General features: G+C 43.3%; 1 protein-coding gene across 1 annotated transcript; it reads right to left on the bottom strand.

Annotated features, from left to right (window-relative positions):
* Positions 1-4,361: 4,361 nt before the first annotated feature.
* On the bottom strand, positions 4,362-19,673 carry LOC123997845 (thrombospondin-3a-like). The gene is made up of 22 exons (XM_046302450.1): positions 19,359-19,673; positions 17,724-17,927; positions 17,197-17,444; positions 16,779-16,881; positions 16,639-16,671; positions 16,443-16,525; positions 16,283-16,334; positions 16,007-16,155; positions 15,576-15,716; positions 15,249-15,323; positions 14,752-14,904; positions 14,176-14,394; positions 13,905-14,064; positions 13,600-13,718; positions 13,415-13,467; positions 12,678-12,859; positions 12,278-12,456; positions 11,973-12,021; positions 10,224-10,420; positions 8,565-8,737; positions 5,454-5,593; positions 4,362-5,341 (listed from the first exon to the last, which is right to left on the bottom strand). The coding sequence occupies exons 1-22, from the start codon at positions 19,450-19,452 to the stop codon at positions 5,280-5,282; spliced, it is 2,868 nt and encodes a 955-aa protein (XP_046158406.1). The 5' UTR covers positions 19,453-19,673; the 3' UTR covers positions 4,362-5,279.
* Between the last annotated feature and the right edge of the window lie 398 nt (positions 19,674-20,071).

Below are 20,071 nucleotides of genomic sequence, written 5' to 3'. Positions count from 1 at the left end.
CACACCAGCCAGTTGGTCTGCGCATGCTCTGAGGGCGCGGCTGGGGATGCCGTCTGGGCCTGCAGCCTTGCGAGGGTTAACACGTTTAAATGTTTTACTCACGTCGGCTGCAGTGAAGGAGAGTCCGCATGTTTTGGTTGCGGGCCGTGTCAGTGGCACTGTATTGTCTTCAAAGCGGGCAAAAAAGTTAGTTAGTCTGCCTGGGAGCAAGACATCCTGGTCCGTGACGGGGCTGGTTTTCTTTTTGTAATCCGTGATTGACTGTAGACCCTGCCACATACCTCTTTTGTGTCTGAGCCGTTGAATTGTGACTCTACTTTGTCTCTATATTGACGCTTAGCTTGTTTGATTGCCTTGCGGAGGGAATAGTTACACTGTGTTCAACACGGGTTAACCGGTACCATGAAAGTCACTCACCTTTTAGCCAGGTAAATTTCTATGGCAACGAATCCTTCAGATCTAACCTGATTGGGGCAAGCTAACTCAGGGCTAACTCAATATGTCCTAAATAAGTGTCTGAGCCACTAGTTGAGGACCAATGTTAAAGAATGTGTGTGTAAAAAAATGGAAATGTTAAATACCTATCACATTACACATTTAGTAATGACAGCATTTGCTTTCCAAATTGTACGTTTTTTCGAGTAATTGTATTTTGAAATTTGCAAAAGAAAACTGACAACTGTAACCAACCAATGACATATAATCCATAGATGGCAGTTCCCATTCAAGTCATGACTGGTGGCCATTGCTAGTGTATTCATGAGTTTATCTGTAAAATTGCCAGGGTTAAAGATTCCAAAATCCTGCAATAGATATGTCTATATATGGCCACAATGCAACAAGCTGTTCCACAGACCGAAGAAGGAGCGATAGTAGTGGGAAACAAGGTGCTTGTGCATTGATAAACACACCAAAGCACACCAAACACGACATTAACGATAAGTAATAAAATAAAGATAACTTTTCTTTCATTATAATTTCAGCACAAATGAAAATGTGCCACTGACCCACCAATGGATTAATATTTCAGCATTGTCTCAATTAAGAGTTAACCTTCGACTAGCCATGTGCGACATGCACACGCAGTTACAAGCCTGCTAGAGTTAGCGGCAGGCGGACGAGCAATATCCACCGTCGCACGGATGAAGCCTGACCTGGAATGTGAAGATAACTGAAGCTGGCTAGCTTTATAAAAGCCTGAGTAGATCTAGTTTGCTTCATAGTATACCACTCAGGTTGCTTGTTGCACCATAACAACAATGTTAATTACGGTTAATTTGGTTAAGTTTAGAATAAGGGTTAGGGGAAGGGTTAGCTAAAATGCTACAGTTGTCCCCAATTTGACTCAAACACGCAACATTTGGATTGCTAGATGGTCACAGATTACACCCATCCATCCTCCCTGATCCAATCTCCCTACTTTTAGTTCTGTTTAAAGTAACTAAACCATTGGTGGGCATCATACTGTAGGCCTTGGAGGTGCCCAGAAATACGTAAAGTATGTTTCGTATGGCTCTGAGGACAGGCTGCATGGTTTGTAAGATGACCCAACAAAACCAATTGTCTGCAACATGCACCATTCATTCACACAGCCAAGGTGCTAAACTCAGCTGGAGTAGGACAGGTGCCAAACCGCCCAAACGAACTGTAAGGCTATACTGTATATAGAAACTTTGAAATTGGTATAGAAAATACAACAAAGTGACCAAACGTGTTTTCAGATAGTAGGCGAACGTCAGTAAACGACATGACTAAAAGTGTTACCCTTTCAATTTATCGCTAGGTTTTCACGTGACATGTGGCGCGCACAAGTGGCGCGAAATTTCATTGATTGACATCTGAATATCATAAATGCCGAATTTGGGGGAGTCCATTGTAGTTTAATATTTCATCATGTTTTAATAAAAGTTCAAAGAGGTAGACATTCCTGCAGGGATACACACAGGGGGAAGGATAGGCGGACGTGTTTCCTCAACTGCAGAGAATGTCCGAAGTTATTGGCCTTTTAAGAGGGGCACCTACATGCCTCAGTGAGCATTGCATAGTGGCCTTTGTTTGTTGTAGCAGTGGGGGCGGGGTCCATTGACCAAGCAGTGGCTATTCGGAGCGCGAGGTCCATTGTCAGAGAGCTTTTAGGAGAGGAAAGAAGTCCTGTATCTTCGGCTCTGGATAATTGCAGAATGGGTTCGGAATGCATTTAAGAAAACAGATCCAGCATATAAGGAATTCTGGACTAATAAGAACCCATCTTTCTAACTGCCTGGCGAGTTATTGCTGATGCATTTTCATAGGCCATATCAAAATATGTTCCAGAGAATGGCGACACTATATGAATGAAGATGCAATTAATCACTTGTGACTTGAGGTAAGGTTTTAAACACATTTTCATTGGTCTATATGTTTATCTTAGTGTACTTTGTTTTATAAAGGCTTAGACAGTTTGTGTTTGGACACACTCCCCCAAAGTCCAAACCTTTCCCCAAAGGAAATTATGCACCTGTTATGTATCACAATATATATATATTTTTTATTATAATACTTTTGACAATACAATTTAGAATGTGGAAGTATTTTTTGCCTAGAAAACTTTTTTTTACCCTTTACTTTTTTGGTTGCCCTAAACAGATTACCCCTATGTGGCTTGGAGACCTGTTGCCCTGGTAACTGTTAGGGCTCATGTTTGTTGTGTGTGTTAATGTGTGTGTGTGTGTGTGTGTGTGTGTGTGTGTGTGTGTGTGTGTGTGTGTGTGTGTGTGTGTGTGTGTGTGTGTGTGTGTGTGTGTGTGTGTGTGTGTGTGTGTGTGTGTGTGTGTGTGTGTGTGTGTGTGTGTGTGTGTGTGTGTGTGTGAGAGAGAGAGAGAGAGAGAGAGAGAGAGAGAGAGAGAGAGAGAGAGAGAGAGAGAGAGAGAGAGAGAGAGAAATAGAGCATAAGCTCTTTTAGCCCATGACTAATATGCAACACGTTTGTCTTCCTCAGGTGATGTGAGTCTCAGACATATCTGAAGAGAGGGTAAACTTGGGACTGCAGCCAGATCATGAAATGTTGGTGCTTGGGGATGCAGATTAAGTGTTAAGCCCTCCCAGGGCCAGGCAGGTGTGGGATGTGGTGCACTGTTGTACAATGCCCTCCCAATATTGCACTCGTCCCGGCCTCCCGGACCCAGGGTATTCCATCTTTAACAGAGGAGCTCAGAAAGGTTGTTTTTCCTCATTATTTTCTCTCTGTAAACATATGGAAGAGCACTGTGATATGTACTTCAAAACTTTGTTCTGTCTTAAAAAATATATTGACAAATATATTTTCAAAATCACTTTCTACAGCACATTTTGCTACTACAATTATTTAGAGATACATATTTCATATCTGTAGTACTGTCGTTGGCTATATTGACCCAATTTATTCTATCTATTCGCAACACGTGGCCTGCTAATGGGAGAATCCCTGGGAATTTATTCTATACAGTTGGTAAGCCTCTGCTTCCAAACGGTCCCACTGTCTGCACTTGACACTGGCTGGCTAGCTTCCATGTGGGGACCTTTGCCAACTCCACTAAGTCATTCTCTTCCCTCTGTCCTTGTGACTTAACTCTGAAACTTCCCACATATTGGGATAGGAAGCAGTATTGCACAAACTCTGTATGGCCAGCAAGACCTAGGATGACAAATCACACCTGAGAGAGAGTTAGTCAGGATAGAGCAAAGAGAATGAATGATCAGATTGGAATCCAGCCACAGTAGTCAGGGGTCAATAGCAGGACATCTCCAGCTTAATAGAATAATGCTTAAAATACACCATTCTAAATGGAATCCAAATAAATGTTCAAGTCTGTCCTCAGCAGGGTAACTTGTTTTGTTGTTATTACACAAGTAGAATGGGAAGAGGCTTTATTTCACTTATGTGGTAACAAAATGCTCAACACCATTACAAAGTAAGTTACATGTTAAAATACAGTGTTATCATTGAGTTATTACAGTGTTACTACACTGGCATAAGAATAACGTAGTTAGGCTATGCGACACATAATATATGATATTAAATATAGCAGGTTCTGTACAATGTATATGAATTTTTATGACTGGCTATTATGGTGGAGCAGAGAAGCAGACTGTGGAGCCAGACTGGGCAGTTCAGTCAGTTGAGCCCTGGGGTCTGTCTGCTCCTGGGAGGTATGATGACAACCACAGCACTCAGCGGTTAGATAGAGTTAGCACAAGTGTCACCACATACATCACTGACTAGATGACCTTGGAACAGCAGTGCTCACTCGCAGTTGCTCTTGATTTATTTGACCGTTTTTTAAAAAGTCGTATCGTTCATTAGCATTCTTGTTGTGTACAGAATCACAAAGGTCAAATAAACATATTTTTAAGAAATTCAATTGTTTATTATTTTTTGTGGACAAACATTGTTTTGCTCTTTGTTTATGCGTCTGTTGAATTAATCAGTTAGACTTAACTTAATTCATAGAAACACTTCCAATAAGGCTTTATTTATTATTCAATTACTGGGCACAGACTCAGATGTCCAGGAAAGTATACACTAGAATCCACAGAGATCCACGTTTATTCAAAATAGGGACATAATTCCACTATTAAAGGCTGAACGTAATATGGCTAAATAGCTGCAAGTCTACAGTCTCTTGTGACAGATCTGTATTTTGCTGCTGAGATGACATTATCTGGTCATGACAGAGTTACCCGGAGTTTCATATCCAGAGGATGTACAGTATTTATCAAATTCCCATCATCCCTGTAACGTTAGCTTATGCTCTTTATTTTACAGTTAGATATGAGATGGACAAACACATCCTTTAACTGTTCGGTCTTAAAACACAAAATGGAATCCATGTATTCCTATAATAGCTGTAAATACAAAAGCACTCACACCCAACGCAACAGTCAAACTCAACGGTTAACCGCTGTCATTCACACAACCACCGTTCATACAGTGAGGGCTAAAACAGCAACTCAAACCCAGAAGTAACACAGTCCTACATACATGAATTATCATGTATACTTTCTTCCAAAGTCTCTGGTACCTTTTTGCTTTTCCAGTCTGGTATAATAACAACGTTGTAAATTGGTTCTTCTTCTTCCTTTACCACAACTCTGAAACCCCTCCCCTTTCACTCAATGGCAGACACAGTCACACACATTTGAACAGCAGTTGGAAGTCTGTACTGAGAGGCAGTAAGAGTGTGTGTGAGTTTGTGTAGATAGACAGTGCTGGACAGGTTACTCATCTACATGCCTCAGCACTCACACATCCTCGAATCCTCTCACACTTTGATGTGCAGCAGGACCTGTTTGCGATATGGGTTGAAGTCGTCTGGAACAGTGTCTAATAAACAACAGATGAAGTAGAACATACGAGTAAATTAGTTCACTAGCATTATGTTGTTCAATACAAGTATCGTTAGTGGTTAGTAGCAATGTGAAGAACGGAGTCTTACCGTTGCAGCGGTAGCGCAGGTTGGACCAGATGATGTTCTCTTGGGAGAAACAGAAGACCCCCAGTCGCCCGCCTCTCATGGTAGTGTCAATCACCACGCCAGAGTCAGCCACAATCTCCGTCCCCTCATATAACTTCACCCTACCACAGAGCGCGGGACAATGCACAAATCAGGGGACTTTTACATTCCCTTGTCATTTCTAGCCATGTTCCCTCTGGTAATTATCAAAATGAAAGTCATCCACACTGTCTTTATTGATACCACTGTCACATACCTATAACATGTGATTGTTGTGGGTAGCTGTAGTAGTTGGCATATGGTCATATAAGAGATTAGTCAAATGAAGTGCCACCAAACTAAAGCCCAGTGGAAAGTAACCACAGAACTCAAAATGGGTGATTTGGATGAACAGAGAAAGAGAGACAGAGAGCAGGCCCAGCCCCTGTCCCAGCCACTGCCTGAGTGAGTGCAGTGCATAGCTGCAGTGCTCCATTGACTCCTCTGCACAGCATACAAAGCAGGTGTCTCTCTGTTTGGGTCTGAATAGGGCCTCCCTGCCTCTAAAAAGACCTGTCTCTCTCTCTCCACTCTCCCCTCACTGCACCCCACTGGAGTGCCCCCCCTCCACAAACTCCACCCCCCCCCAACTTTCCTTTTCTCTGGCAACTTTTTTAAATAATGGGCAGTGGCATGTATTCATGGATGCCAAGGGAAGCTAGGCTTCCCCAAAAAATTGACAAAAAAATATAGAAACAAAATAATGTATCTTTTGCCTCTCTGTGTTTCATAAATGTCCTTCAATTCGCAACAGGCTGAATGTATCTTATCAGAGAAAGCATCTGATCTAACGTAACAGTGCCCCTCTGTCTCAGTATGTGCAGCATATCTATCTGATGCTGTCTGGTCAGAAAGAGTATGAAGTTGTTGCTGCCCGTAGCATTGAATGCATGGGAAGCCAGCGAGCATTTGGTCTCCATTGAAAAAAATAAAAAATAATAATAGCCAATCAGTGTTGAGCTAAACTGTGTGAGCTCAACACTGAATGGTCCTGGAGCACTAAAATAAGTGTCAAGGGAAGCCAGTTTGGATTTGGCATCAGACTAATCACATCACAAGCCAAACATCATTATTGACAGAAAAAAACGTGAATTGTTGCATCTCCTTGTGTTGTTGTCTTCCGGTGGCTAGCTTGCTAAAATTGTCCCTTTCCTAAATTGGCAATGGATGGAGATAGGGATTTGGACTTGTGGTTTTACTTAATTATCCATACTGGCCAATGATTATAACGGCGATTCTGATCCAAACATAAATTCATACATTGTCCCCAGGTAGTATGCTGGCCTGGCGCATCGTTGTCCATGAAAAGGTAGTTAGGCTAACTAGCAAGCATTTTAATCAGGTAGCCTAGAACAACAAAAAGTGTGTACTATATGACAGAGTTATAAGCCGTTTAGGCAACATGAAAGAGGAGGATGGAATTGGCGTTTCTCTACAAGTAGGGTGAGTCAACATGTTTTTCTACTTATACGCACGCAAACACACACAAATACACACACACAGAGAGAAATCAGGACCATGGACAGCCACATCATATTTAGCTTACGTTGATTGGACTAAATAGTTTTTGGTTATCTAATATCTTTTAGTTGTCACTGTATTAGAGTAAGCATAGGTGATTACATGATGTTGATGTTGAAATGGTGCTGGAATAGTGGAGGCAGCTCCTGTTTTCTTTGCAACTTGCGGAAACTTTCCGTGGTTCTAAATCCATAAACATTACCTTGCTTGAACATGCTGTAGGTCATGTAACTGTTTGTTACATGCAATATGTTTTGTGGACTTCACCGGACAGATGTGGCTCTCCGGTTTTGTAATGAAACAAATATGTGGTTGAATTTATTCTGCCACTGTGTCTTCTTATTGTATATATATCACAGTGTCAAGACAGGCTATAGAGCAAATAAAGCAAGTATCACAACACAACAGTTATATAATGGCTTTTTGTTCTGGTTTGGTTTCCCCGGTGATTTTACCCACGCATCGCTACTGATAATGGGCCAGAAATGTAAGGGTTTTGAGAGATGCTCAAACACAGGTATTGGTTCAAATGAATGTGTCTTTTGAAAATGTCTAGCTGATGCTTTGTTGAGCACAATGTGGTATTTATGCCACCCAATAAAGCTGGTTTCTTAAACTATTTGCACAAGCAATATGTTCCTCGGACATGACGTCTGATTCAAGATATTCTTTTTCACTCTTAGAATCTGACAATCTGCTTGAGATTTTTCCTTATTCTGCTATGTTACTCTCAGTGCCTCCAGTCAGACTCCCTCACACTTGTTTATCTTTCTGTTTCTTTCTCTGTCTTTGATACTCTCCCAGCTCTCTCCCTCTCTCGCTTTCTCCCCCTCACCCCCCTTCTCTCTCTCTCTCTCTCTCTCTCTCTCTCTCTCTCTCTCTCTCTCTCTCTCTCTCTCTCTCTCTCTCTCTCTCTCTCTCTCTCTCTCTCTCTCTCTCTCTCTCTCTCTCTCTCTTGCTCTCTCTCTCTTGCTCTCTCTGTCTCTCTCAGACCCCCCACTCTACAGTAGTTTCCTCTGGATCTGCATATGAACGGGCACTCAGCAAATTCTTGCCAAGGATTTGGTTGACATGGCAACGGGGACAATAGAGGGCCAGGGGGCCCGGTCTCTCTGTAAAAGTCACAAAGAGGTTTAGGAGGGAAAAATATGGAGTATATATTGGTGAATAGCCACCCAGTCCACCAAACTGCCACCAGCCATCTTTCTTTTTCTTTTTTTATCATCCAAGCCAAGGCAGTGTAAACTCCCTCTAGTGGTCAACCGTGGTCACACACAGCCGTGTATCACAACAGTGTCCTGTCCAGTGAGGATGAACTCAGTTTCAAGTTCAAAGCCATCGAACACATCTGCCCCCGAGTAAGTAAAAACAATGGAATTCTGATACATAGTTAAGGAGGTACTAAATGACTTCAGATCATAAATTCTATTGACAATAAAAGAGTTACTGAACATCTGATACAAATAGAAAGTAGTAAATTAAAATCAAATAAAAAGAATAAAGAACTAAGAGAGAAAGAGGGGTGTGGCCTACCTGATGTAGCCCACCTGGGGCCTGTGGCTGAGCTGCCAGCGGTAAGACGTCTTGTCTCTCCAGCCCACATTCCGTGGGTCCGACCACAGCAGCTTCACCTCCTCGTTGGTGTCCCCTGTGTGCCACAGGGCGTTACGCAGGTACTCACCAGGCCCTGTACGGGACTTCACTGCCTGGAGGGGGACAAGAGAGAGAGACAGAGAGAGAGAGAGTTTGTTGCATATTCTGAACCCTGTAGTAGATGCTACTTTTTCCATGATTATATTTCACTGGATAACTATCAAAGGTTTTTAGAATGTCTCTCTACCACAACATGCTTTGTTGTACTTATACTACCGTTCAAAAGTGTGGGATCACTTCGAATTGTCCTTTTAAAATAAAATAAAAGCACCTTTTTTGTCCATAAAAAAAACATCAAATTGATCAGAAATAGAGTCTAGACATTGTTAATGTTATACATGACTATTGTAGCTGGAAACGGCTGATTGTTTATGGAATATCTACATAGGCCCATTATCAGCAACCATCACTCCTGTGTTCCAATGGCACGTTGTGTTAGCTAATCCAAGTTTATCATTTTAAAAGGCTAATTGATCATTAGAAAACCCCTTTACAATTATGTTAGCACAGCTGAAAACTGTTGTACTGTTTAAAGAAGCAATAAAACTGGCCTTCTCTACCCTAGTTGAGTATCTGGAGCATCAGCATTTGTGGGTTCGATTACAGGCTCAAAATGTCCAGAAACAAAGATCTTTCTTCCGAAACTCATCAGTCTATTCCTGTTCTGAGAAATTAAGGCTATTCCATGTGAGAAATTGCCATGAAACTGAAGATCTCGTACAACGCTGTGTACTACTCCCTTCACAGAACAGAGCAAGCTGGCTCTAACCAGAATAGAAAGAGGAGTGGGAGGCCCCAGTGCACAACTGAGCAAGAGGACAAGTACATTAGAGTGTCTAGTTTGAGAAATAGATGCCTCACAAGTACTCAACTGGCAGCTTCATTAAATAGTACCCACAAAACACCAGTCTCAACGTCAACAGTGAAGTGGCTGCTCCGGGATGCTGGCCTTCGAGCCTTCATTTCTCAGAACAAGAATAGACTGACAAGTTTCAGAAGAAAGGTCTTTGTTTCTGGACATTTTGAGCCTGTAATCGAACCCACAAGTGCTGATGCTCCAGATACTCAACTAGACTAAAGAAGGCAAGGTTTTATTACTTCTTTAATCAGTATAACAGTTTTTAGCTGTGCTAACATAATTGTAAAAGGGTTTTCTAATGATCAAGTAGCCTTTTAAAATGATAAACTTGGATTAGCTAACACAACGTGCCATTGGAACACAGGAGTGATGGTTGCTGATAATGGGCACCTATGTAGATATTCCATTAAAAAACTGCAGTTTCCCGCTACAATAGTCATTTACAACATTAACGATGTCTACACTGTATTCTGATCAATTTGATGTTATTTTACTGGCCAAACATTTGCTTTCCTTTCAAAAACAAGGACATTTCGAAGTGACCCCACACTTTTGAACGGTAGTGTATATCCAACAGCAGAGTCTATCTGAAGGTGATTCTCAGGAAGTGTCCTGATTCAGCCAAGTTTCTTATCAGTAGCACCACCTATAGGCTGCTGTGTTTGTGTCCCATCACTCACTTTGAGCTGCAGGCCAGGTTGGGCCATGGCCCGGAAGGGTGTCGACTGCCAGTAGGTCTGCTCTGTCTGTTTCCACATCACCACGTAGAAGGAAGAGGAGTCCTGGTAGCCGAAGATGAAGCCTGCATAGTCGTCGTCCGTCACCGTGTTGATGTGGAAGGTGCCCTCAAAGTCCACCCCGTTGAACGCTGTGTAGCCTGGGGGAGGTCATTACGTTGAGTCAGGTCAATTCAGTTCATTGGAATTTAAAAAATATACAGTACCAGTCAAACATTTGGACACACCTACTCATTCATTATTTGTACTATTTTCTACATTGTAGAATAATAATAGAGACATCAAAACTGTGAAATAACACATATGTAATCATGTAGTAAACAAAAACGTGTTAAACAAATCAAAATATATTTTATATTTGAGATTCTTCAAAGTAACCACCCTTTGCCTCGATGACAGCTTTGCACACTCTTGGCATTCTCTCAACCAGCTTCATGAGGTAGTCACCTGGAATGCATTTCAATTAGCCGGTGGGCTATGTTAAAAGTTCATTTGTGGAATTTCTTTCCTTCTTAATGTGTTTGAGCCAATCAGGTAGTGGCGGTATACAGAAGATAGCCCTATTGGTAAAAGACCAAGTCCATATTATGGCAAGAACAGCTCAAATAAGCAAAGAGAAATGACAGTCCATCCTTACTTTAAGACATGGAGGTCAGTCAATGCGTAAACTTTCAAGAACTTTGAAAGTTTCTTCAAGTGCAGTTGCAGAAACCATCAAGCGCTATGATGAAACTCATCTTTCATGAGGACCTCCACAGGAAAAGAAGACCCAGAATTACCTCTGCTGCAGAGGATAAGTTCATTAGAGTTACCAGCCTCAGAAATTGCATCCCAAATAAATGCTTCACAGAGTTCAAGTAACATCTCAACATCAACTGTTCAGAGGAGACTGTGTGAATCAGGACTTCATGGTCAATTTGCTGCAAAGAAACCACTACTAAAGGGCACCAATAAGAAGAAGAGACTTGCTTGGGCCAAGAAACATGAGCAGTGGACATTAGACAGGTGGAAATTTGTCCTTTGGTGTGATGAGTACAAATTTGAGATGTTTGGTTCCAACCACAATCTCTGCATGTGTGGTTCCCACCTTGAAGCATGGAGGAGGAGGTGTGACGGTGTGATGGTGTGGGGGTGCTTTGCTGGTGACACTGTCAGTGATTTATTTAGAATTCAAGGCACACTTAACCAGCATGGCTAACACAGCATTCTGCAGAGATACGCCATCACATCTGGTTTGCGCTTGGTGGGACTATCCTTTGTTTTTCAACAGGACAATGGCCCAACACACCCCCAGGCTTTGTGAGGGCTATTTTATCAAGAAGGAGAGTGATGGAGTGCTGCATCAGATGACCTGGCCTCCACAATCACCCGACCTAAACCCAATTGAGATGGTTTGGGATGAGTTAGACTGCAGAGTGAAGGAAAAGCAGCCAACAAGTGCTCAGCATATGTGGGAACTCCTTCAAGACTGTTGGAAAAGCATTCCAGGTGAAGCTGGTTGAGAATGCCCTTGGATGAGTAGGTGTGTCCAAACTTTTGACTGGTACTGAATATATTTATTTCCAGGACCTTTTCAATACACAGCTATACTCAAATCACTGTATAGGCCATAATTTGAGTAATTCTATTTAGATTACATCACAAGACCAGGACAAGAAGTAACAAACAACATAACCCATAACATCAACTTACCCACAGCTAAACCAGGATCACTATTCATGGTCTGAACTATTTCCATGCCCTGCAATAAAAGAGGATTCGCTAATATCAGAATCCGTATCCACAATGAATCATACATAAGAGCGTGACAAATATGCACAATGCAATATACCATGCTTTAGTCTGTAGTCAATGCACTAGCATAGGCCTATTTATAATAACCATAATAGTCCTCCTTGTAAACTGATTTCAGAGTAGGAGGATAACCTTAAAGGGATATTTCAGCCTACAATCAAAGTTGTTCATGTGTTGAGCCAAAGAGGGAGGTCAAGGGTCACCTGATTGAGCACCACCCAATTGGGATCGATCTGGGCATCGCCCTCTGGATCCAGAATGACTGTCTGATAGGCTCTGAAGTCTGTCAGAGTGACCTCTGAACTCTCAGGGCACACATCAATCAGATCCCAGACTGAATCGTTGTCAAAGTCGTTCTCACACACGTCGCCCACCCCGTTACCTGGGAGAGGAGAGGGAGATGGCCATAGTAAGACAGAGGGGCACTTTTGAAGCATGTAGCGATGCAGAAGTAAAAAAAAAACAAGCTAAAACTTGAACATTGAACTATCCCTTTAACGGTTGGTTACTGTTAAAGGGATAGTTCACTGTTCAAGTTTTAATAACGTTTGGTTACTGTTAAAGGGATAGTTCACTGTTCAAGTTTTAGTAACGGTTGGTTACTGTTAGAATCTTTCTGGTTGGGGTTGGTGATAAGTCTGCAGTTGTCTTGAATGTCTGGGATCCTGTCATTGTCATCGTCATCGTCACAGTCGTCCCCAAGGCCATCGTTGTCCGAGTCCAGCTGGGAGCTGTTGGGATGGTCAGGGCAGTTGTCCCTGGAGTCCTGGTGACCGTCCCCATCCCTGGAACACACATAGACACATTGGAATTCAGTTAAACTCCTAGGATGGGATTTAATTCAAAGAGTGCTCTAGCACAGTTCACTAGACAACCGACAATGCGCCTTAGGCATTTTAAACAGCATTCGTGGTAAATGCTGCGCATGTCGGCTCAATCGTAAATGACCTTTTAAAATCCTGTGCAGTGCGCTGCCCTATAACGCGCCTTGCATTGAATCCTGGCCCAAGTCACGTTATGTTCACTTATTTTGTTTGTACCGAAATAGTTTGTGTTTTTTTGATCACCTAGAAAAACATCATCAGGAAGTTCTAACAACTGCAGCACAAAAACAAGCCCCAGCAGGTGTGTGTGTCTACTTGTAAATCCTAGCAGGTGTGTGTATCTACTTGTAAATCCCAGCAGGTGTAAAGTGAGTGTGTTTTTTTGTGAATATGAGCGCAGCAGGTGCATGTATGTGTGTGTTAGGCACAGCAGGTGTAGCGCTGTGTGACAGCTGTAGCAGTGTGAGTGCAGTTTGTGTGTGTTTGTGTGCGTTCATGTTGAAGTCAGAGACTCACGTGTCCTGGTCAGTGTCACACACATCCCCCACCAGGTCATTGTCAATGTCCGTCTAGAGGGAGAGGGTCAGAATAAACCAAAGACAAGACAAAATGAGCAGCCTAAACCCCTGTTTCAGCCAAGAGTGGCTGAATATCTTCTGTAGATCCATATTTTGGGAATTGGGGGTGTGAAGGTTATTTACCTGCATGGGGTTACTGATCTCAGGGCAGCTGTCGCAGGCGTCTCCTACCCCGTCTCCGTCCCTGTCTGTCTGCATGGGGTTGGGGACCTTGGGGCAGTTGTCCAGCACGTTGGGGATACCTGAACACCAGGGGGAGACAGGGGGGCGACAAGAGGACCATCACCTAGTTGCTTAGAATTGCTATGTTAACAATGAGTGTAATGCCAACTTCAACGGCGGCCCACAAAAAGGTCTCCCGGACATCTTGCTGTTTATGTGTGAGTGAAAGTGTGAGTGTGTGCACACGCGTCTGTGTGAATACACACCATCTCCATCTATGTCATTGTCACAGGCGTCTCCTTGCCCGTTGCTGTCCGTATCCTTCTGGTCAATGTTAGGGACATTGGGACAGTTGTCACAGGCGTCACCGAAAGAGTCTGTGTCTGAGTTCTGCTGATCTTTGTTGGGTTCTAGTCGACAGTTATCCTGCAAAATATAACAGTTATGGTCATGAGAGAAAATGAGAAACAATGACTTACAATCATTCACATACACCCAGATACAATTACCACAGAGGGTCTGAGATGGAAACAACACCTCCACATTCTTGATGCCGTCCCCATCTGCGTCCTCGTCACACTGGTCTCCGATGCCGTCGTTGTCTGCGTCCTCCTGGCCTGAGTTGGGTGTGTAAACACAGTTGTCCTGTTTACAGTGCTTGTCATTGTCCATACAGGGCAGAGAGCGGTCTGGGTATCCATCAATGTCTGTGTCTGTGCCACAAGTGTTCCCGTTACCGGCCCAGCCAATGTTGCACTGGAGAGTGGAAGAAAAGAGAGCATTTTAAAACAAACCTACAATACATCTATAACAGGGGTGGGCAATTCCAGTCCTTGAGGGCCTGATTGGTGTCACAGTTTTGTCCCAGCTCCAGCTAACACACCTGACTCCAATAATCAACTAATCATGATCTTCAGTTTAGAATGCAATTTAATTAACCAGCTGTGTTTGCTAGGGATGGAGAAAAAGTGTGACCCCAATCAGGCCCTTGAGGACTGGAATTGCCCAGCCAAGATCTATAAAGTATTATTTAGAGTTTGACAGTATAGTGCAGTGTGGCTCCTCTTTTCCTGTCCAGGAGGGCAAAGATAGTAAAAGACCACTGTTGCCTACCGCACAGGACACCTCTCCGTTCCTCTCTATAATGCAGTGGGCGTTGACATCACAAGGGTTAAAGCTGAGTGTGGCACAGGACCTACGGGGCACACAGCCCACTGTCTGGTTCCCCAGGTAACCCACCTTACAGCCACCACACCTGAACGAGCCCTGGGAGAGAAAGATGGAAGGAGAGGTGGGAGAGAGAGAGAGCGAGAGAGAGAGAGAGAGAGAGAGAGAGAGAGAGAGAGAGAGAGAGAGAGAGAGAGAGAGAGAGAGAGAGAGAGAGAGAGAGAGAGAGAGAGAGAGAGAGAGAGAGAGAGAAAGGAGGAGGGTGGAGAGAGAAAGAGAGATGGGGGAGAGGAAGGGGGAAGGGAGAGAGAACAGCTTTACTACACAGCGGGTCTAGAGTACCCTCATATGATCACAAGAGGGCGATGTCTCGTTTGTGAAGATTTGACGCTGTACATACATTGTAATAAACATCTTCACATTGGAAAATGGTTTCTACTTACGATGGTGTTGGTACACATGGAGTGGGGCACACAGGCATTGGCAACTTCAATACACTCATCGATGTCTACACACTCCTATAGACAAACCCACAGCAAGGTGTGTGAGGAAGAAAAAAGACAATAGGGAATTATGGATTATGTCAATAAGGAAAAAAGTGATAGTGTGTGTGTGTGTGTGTGTGTGTGTGTGTGTGTGTGTGTGTGTGTGTGTGTGTGTGTGTGTGTGTGTGTGTGTGTGTGTGTGTGTGTGTGTGTGTGTGTGTGTGTGTGTGTGTGTGTGTGTGTGTGTGTGTGTGTGTGTGTGTGTGTGTGTGTGTGTGTGTGTACCTGCTTGTGGTACTTGGCGTACTCCAGTCCGACCCCAAAGAGGGGTGGGCCCCAGAGACCAGGGGGGCAGAGCTCACAGCTAAAACCCTTCACGGTGTTTATACAGGCACCTGGAGAGTAGCAGGGCTGGGCTATGGAACACTGAGACAAGTTAGAGACAGAGAATAGAAATAGAGAGAAAACAGAGAGAGTGGGGGAGACGAGAGAGAAATAGACAGAGATAAGTGGTAAAGTAGGGGCTCTTTGAAATAAGAGCCGTGCTGAGTACAGTACTTGAAGTGACTCTGTCTATTTTGACAACAGCTCAGCTGTCACCCTAAAAGTCTTGTCAATTCACATTTCATTCAACTGTGAGCTTGAGGCAGTGTAAAAACCACAATTTAAAACCCGGCCAGGCTAATTTCCATTTCCTGTCTGTTATTGTGTTATACCTCGTCAATGTCCTGGCAGTGGGTTCCGTTGCCCATCATGCCCTCTGGGCAGGGACCACAGCGGTACCCTGGGTAGTCAACGGTCTCCATGCAGGAAACACCCTTAAAACAGGGGTTGGGGGAGCAGGGGGAACGAGGGTCGTGGAAGCCTGGAGGTCAACACACCGTTGGTTTAGGTTTTGTTGTGTATTTAAGAGCGAGACAAGAATAGGGAACATGAGGAATGGGTCAAATTGTCCATACATATTGTTTGTTTTCCCATGGCTGTTCACTCACCACACACTTGGCACTCCAGAATGGTGTTCCTAATCAGGGACATCTCCTTCACCTGGAGAAGGAGAGGACATCAGTGAAAATGCACAATCACATACAGTATGCAGACACACACACATGCTGCATGCATACACTTGTACAAACCCACACACACACAACTCACCTGCTCTCTGATGTCCTCTCGCAGCTCTCCTAGGATCTGGTTAAAGATGATTAGCTGACCAATCAGAGCCTTAGTGTGGTCACCTGACATACAATACCCACAGAATGCCAAATCATTGTCAAGTAAAGCCAACACACATTTCCATGAGACATTGATTCCACTGTATACTTGAAAAGAGACATTTGCATACACTCACCTAGAATGGAGTTCACTTCTGCAGTTGCACCGACTGTAAGAAGAGGAAAAGGACTTTAGGTTGAAACATGTTCAGGATACACATCTGATTAACTTATTTCATAAAAGACTTGGAAAGTCATATAGTGATTTTGGACACACCTGTGTTGTAAACTGATGAATCGCCCTGGAATGGACAGTCTGCCAGGGTACCTGCTTTGGCCACACTGCCCCCTAGCGCCATTTTGAGGGACTCCACAGCGCCCTGTAATGGGAGAAGCATAGCTGTTGCTATGGTTAAAGGTAGTCAAAGAGGACCAACTCTCAATTAAAAGTCGCCTCCACTCCTCGTCTGCTCCACTTCATCTACACTGATGTGAAAGACCTTGACAGGTGAAAACTAATTTCCAGTAGGCATCCACCATATAGCTTCACCCTGTGTTTTCAAATAAGTGCCGATTGAGGATAGGAGACGAGGAGAGAAAGCCACGTTGGGCTATTGAGATGAAGCCCTGGCCCTTAGCTAAAGGGGCATGGGATTTACTTGAGACTTAATGTCAGACACAGTGCTCCTTGTCACCTGTAGCCTTGCGTAGGCCTTGAAGCCATTACGAATCTCCACCTTCTCCGCAGAGAGAGGGACCAATGGAGGGAGGCCCTGGCTGGAGTCAGCCAATCGACAATTGACGTAGAGCTCCAGGTGTAGGTTGTCTCTGCGCAGGCCTCCAACCCGGAGAATAATGGAGTGTGTGCGACCATCAGCCAGGTTTGTGCTCTGGAGGTTCACTGTGTGAATTTTGCCATCCTCCCTCACGTAACGCACCAGAGCTATGAGAGAGGGTAACGGGGAGAATAAAACATTTTTTTTAAAGGATTTACTGAACAAGGAAAGGTAACTAATAACAGCAAAAGAAGAACAAGGAGAGAAAAGTCAAACAGATACAAAAAAGGGGTGTGGAAAAAGGGAAACTTAATGGACAGATTGATATTCATGTGAACACTTTTAAATACTAAAGGTGGTTTGAGACGGAGTTAGTTGTACGCTCCGTCACAGAGAAACTGGGAAATAGTTCATTCTGGTTGAATCAGTGGGTGAGAGTGAAGTACCTTTATTGATCTTTCCCATGATGGCCAGCTCCAGGTACTTCTTGTTCTCCTCTTTGCTGTAGAGGCCCAGCAGCACCCCTCCCATCTTGGGAGGCAGGCGGAATGTGGACACGATGTAGATGTCACTGAGCACACTCATGGCACCTGTCACCTTCTCCACCGCAGACACACTGGTCTTGGAGTCCAGCGTTAGCATGTCAATGACTGGAGAGGGGGTGGGGAGAGAGAGATAATGAAAGAGGGAATGACAGAGAGAGATAATGAAGAGAGAGGGTATCTATCTACCATGTTCCCTGATCAAAGGCTCTCATCCAGTCCCATGATGACGCTTCACCTTTGACCCTTGCCCAGGTATATGAGGACACCTGTTGAGTGACTAGTTGACATCTCTGAAGCAACATCTAACTTAACAATAGCAAATCTGACTCTTATTATAACCACATCCCTTATGAAGACTCCTTAAGAAACACGTTTTACAAGTAGTTTCATTTCACTAATAAATCCCCATCTACAGTTTAAATGTTTGTTTAATAGGCAGATAGTAGTGTTATAACATTGAAGGTACAAATACATAGTACATTTCAACTATTTTCTTACACATATTTTTCTATTTAATTTATCTTCCTATGACTATGAATTTATCTCTGTATTTATTGTCTTTCCTAGACTATGCACCAATACAGAATTCATTTACTTCCATCAATTTTAGCAGTGGCATTCCTGAGCATTATCACAGAGAACTTCATAGTGCCAAAAGTCAAAGCTCATGCTGACATATTGCTGGATATTAAAACCCAGGGGGAAACAAAAGAGAGAGGAATAAAAGGAGCAGGACTCCTGGCTGCTTTCTGGCTCTTAGTAAGAAGGCTTTCCCCTTCCTCCTTCCTCTCTCTCTGTCTCTCTGTCTCTCGCTATTATTTCTGACACCTCCTCACCCATTCACACACTGGTTTGGACAATGAGGTTTGGCAATGATCAGGATTTCTGCCACAAACAGTCTGTGAGCACTCAAGGGGGAAAGAGGGGAATAGGGGGAAAGTCAGCCAAGGAAGTCAGAAAATAGTTGGCCTAGCATGTTCTCTGTTCCTGTATATTTCATAAAGAATACAAGTGGAGGAGAATATCAGTTATGACATGGGGAAGGAGAAAACTGGTCATCTCAAAAAATAAATAAAAGAGAGAGGAAATATGAATGATCAATTAGAAATAATATTAAATATTATTCCTGTATGAAATGGAAAATAAAGAACCTAATTAACCAGCAGTGAAACATGACCAACATAACCAAGATGAATGAGACAACAGATGATAGAACGTAGCCTATAGAGATAAAACAGCACATTTCAAGCCATAAAGGTGAAAGAAAAACGTTGCGCCCTGTGTGTGGAGTGTTTTACCCTCGACTTGGAAATTGTTATCGGGTTCGCACACACTTCTAAAACTACAGTTTTAACTAATATTATCAGGGTTATAACAACCATCTCGAATTTATGTGTGTCTATGGCAGAACAAAGTGATGTCCCAGACCAAAAACTGTCTGCATCAATTCATTTCGAATACAAACTTCCACCTAATTTAATTTGATTATTCACAAAATAAGCACTCCTATGAGTGAGTTAGTATTATTTGTTTTACCTTGCATATCTTGCTTATCCATTGGCTCACATGTTGCAATGAATAGAAATGTGGATAAAGCCAGAAAAGTTGGCATATCGCGCCTCGCACCCATGTCCCAAGAAACGGTGCGGAAAAGTTGACACGAAAGTCAACAGGAGTAAATAACCATCCGCCGAGAGTCCACTTTGATGTTTATGAATGGAGCTTTATTTCAAAGTGAAAAATATAAGTCTGCAGGGTGAGTTGACCGCAGAATGTAGGTTCAAGAGCCGTTACAAATGTCGACTGGCTTCCTACAGGCGCGCTCCGGCCAAGTACCTCGTTCGCGCAGAGTGGATGTGACAGTGAGCGAAGGAGTTCATTCGCCTGCTATAACCTGAGGCGTGCGGGGTGTCAAACTTTCTCAATTCTCATGTTATACAGCCATAATCTAGGCTGTGCCGGTCGTCTATACAGTAATTACTCTGCTATAACGTTATTTATAGCAGGGGTGTTCAACTCTTACCCTATGAGGTATGCTGTACCTAATAATTAATTGCACCCACCTGGTGTCCCAAGTCGAAATAAGTCCCTGATTAGAAGGGAACAATGAAAGAACACAGGTAGAACTGGCTTCGAGGTCCAGAGTTGATTTTGAGGGGCCTATAGCCTTAAATAGGCTATGTATTTCAAACAGATTAGACTATCCTCCCTGGGCAGGAAGATAAAAGAGGTTAAAGAAAGAAGAACAA

The sequence above is a fragment of the Oncorhynchus gorbuscha genome, linkage group LG15 (genome assembly GCF_021184085.1).
Source record: "Oncorhynchus gorbuscha isolate QuinsamMale2020 ecotype Even-year linkage group LG15, OgorEven_v1.0, whole genome shotgun sequence".
Taxonomy (NCBI): Eukaryota; Metazoa; Chordata; class Actinopteri; order Salmoniformes; family Salmonidae; genus Oncorhynchus; species Oncorhynchus gorbuscha.
Note: the sequence above shows the minus strand (reverse complement) of the source record. Positions and strands in the feature narration are given on the sequence as shown.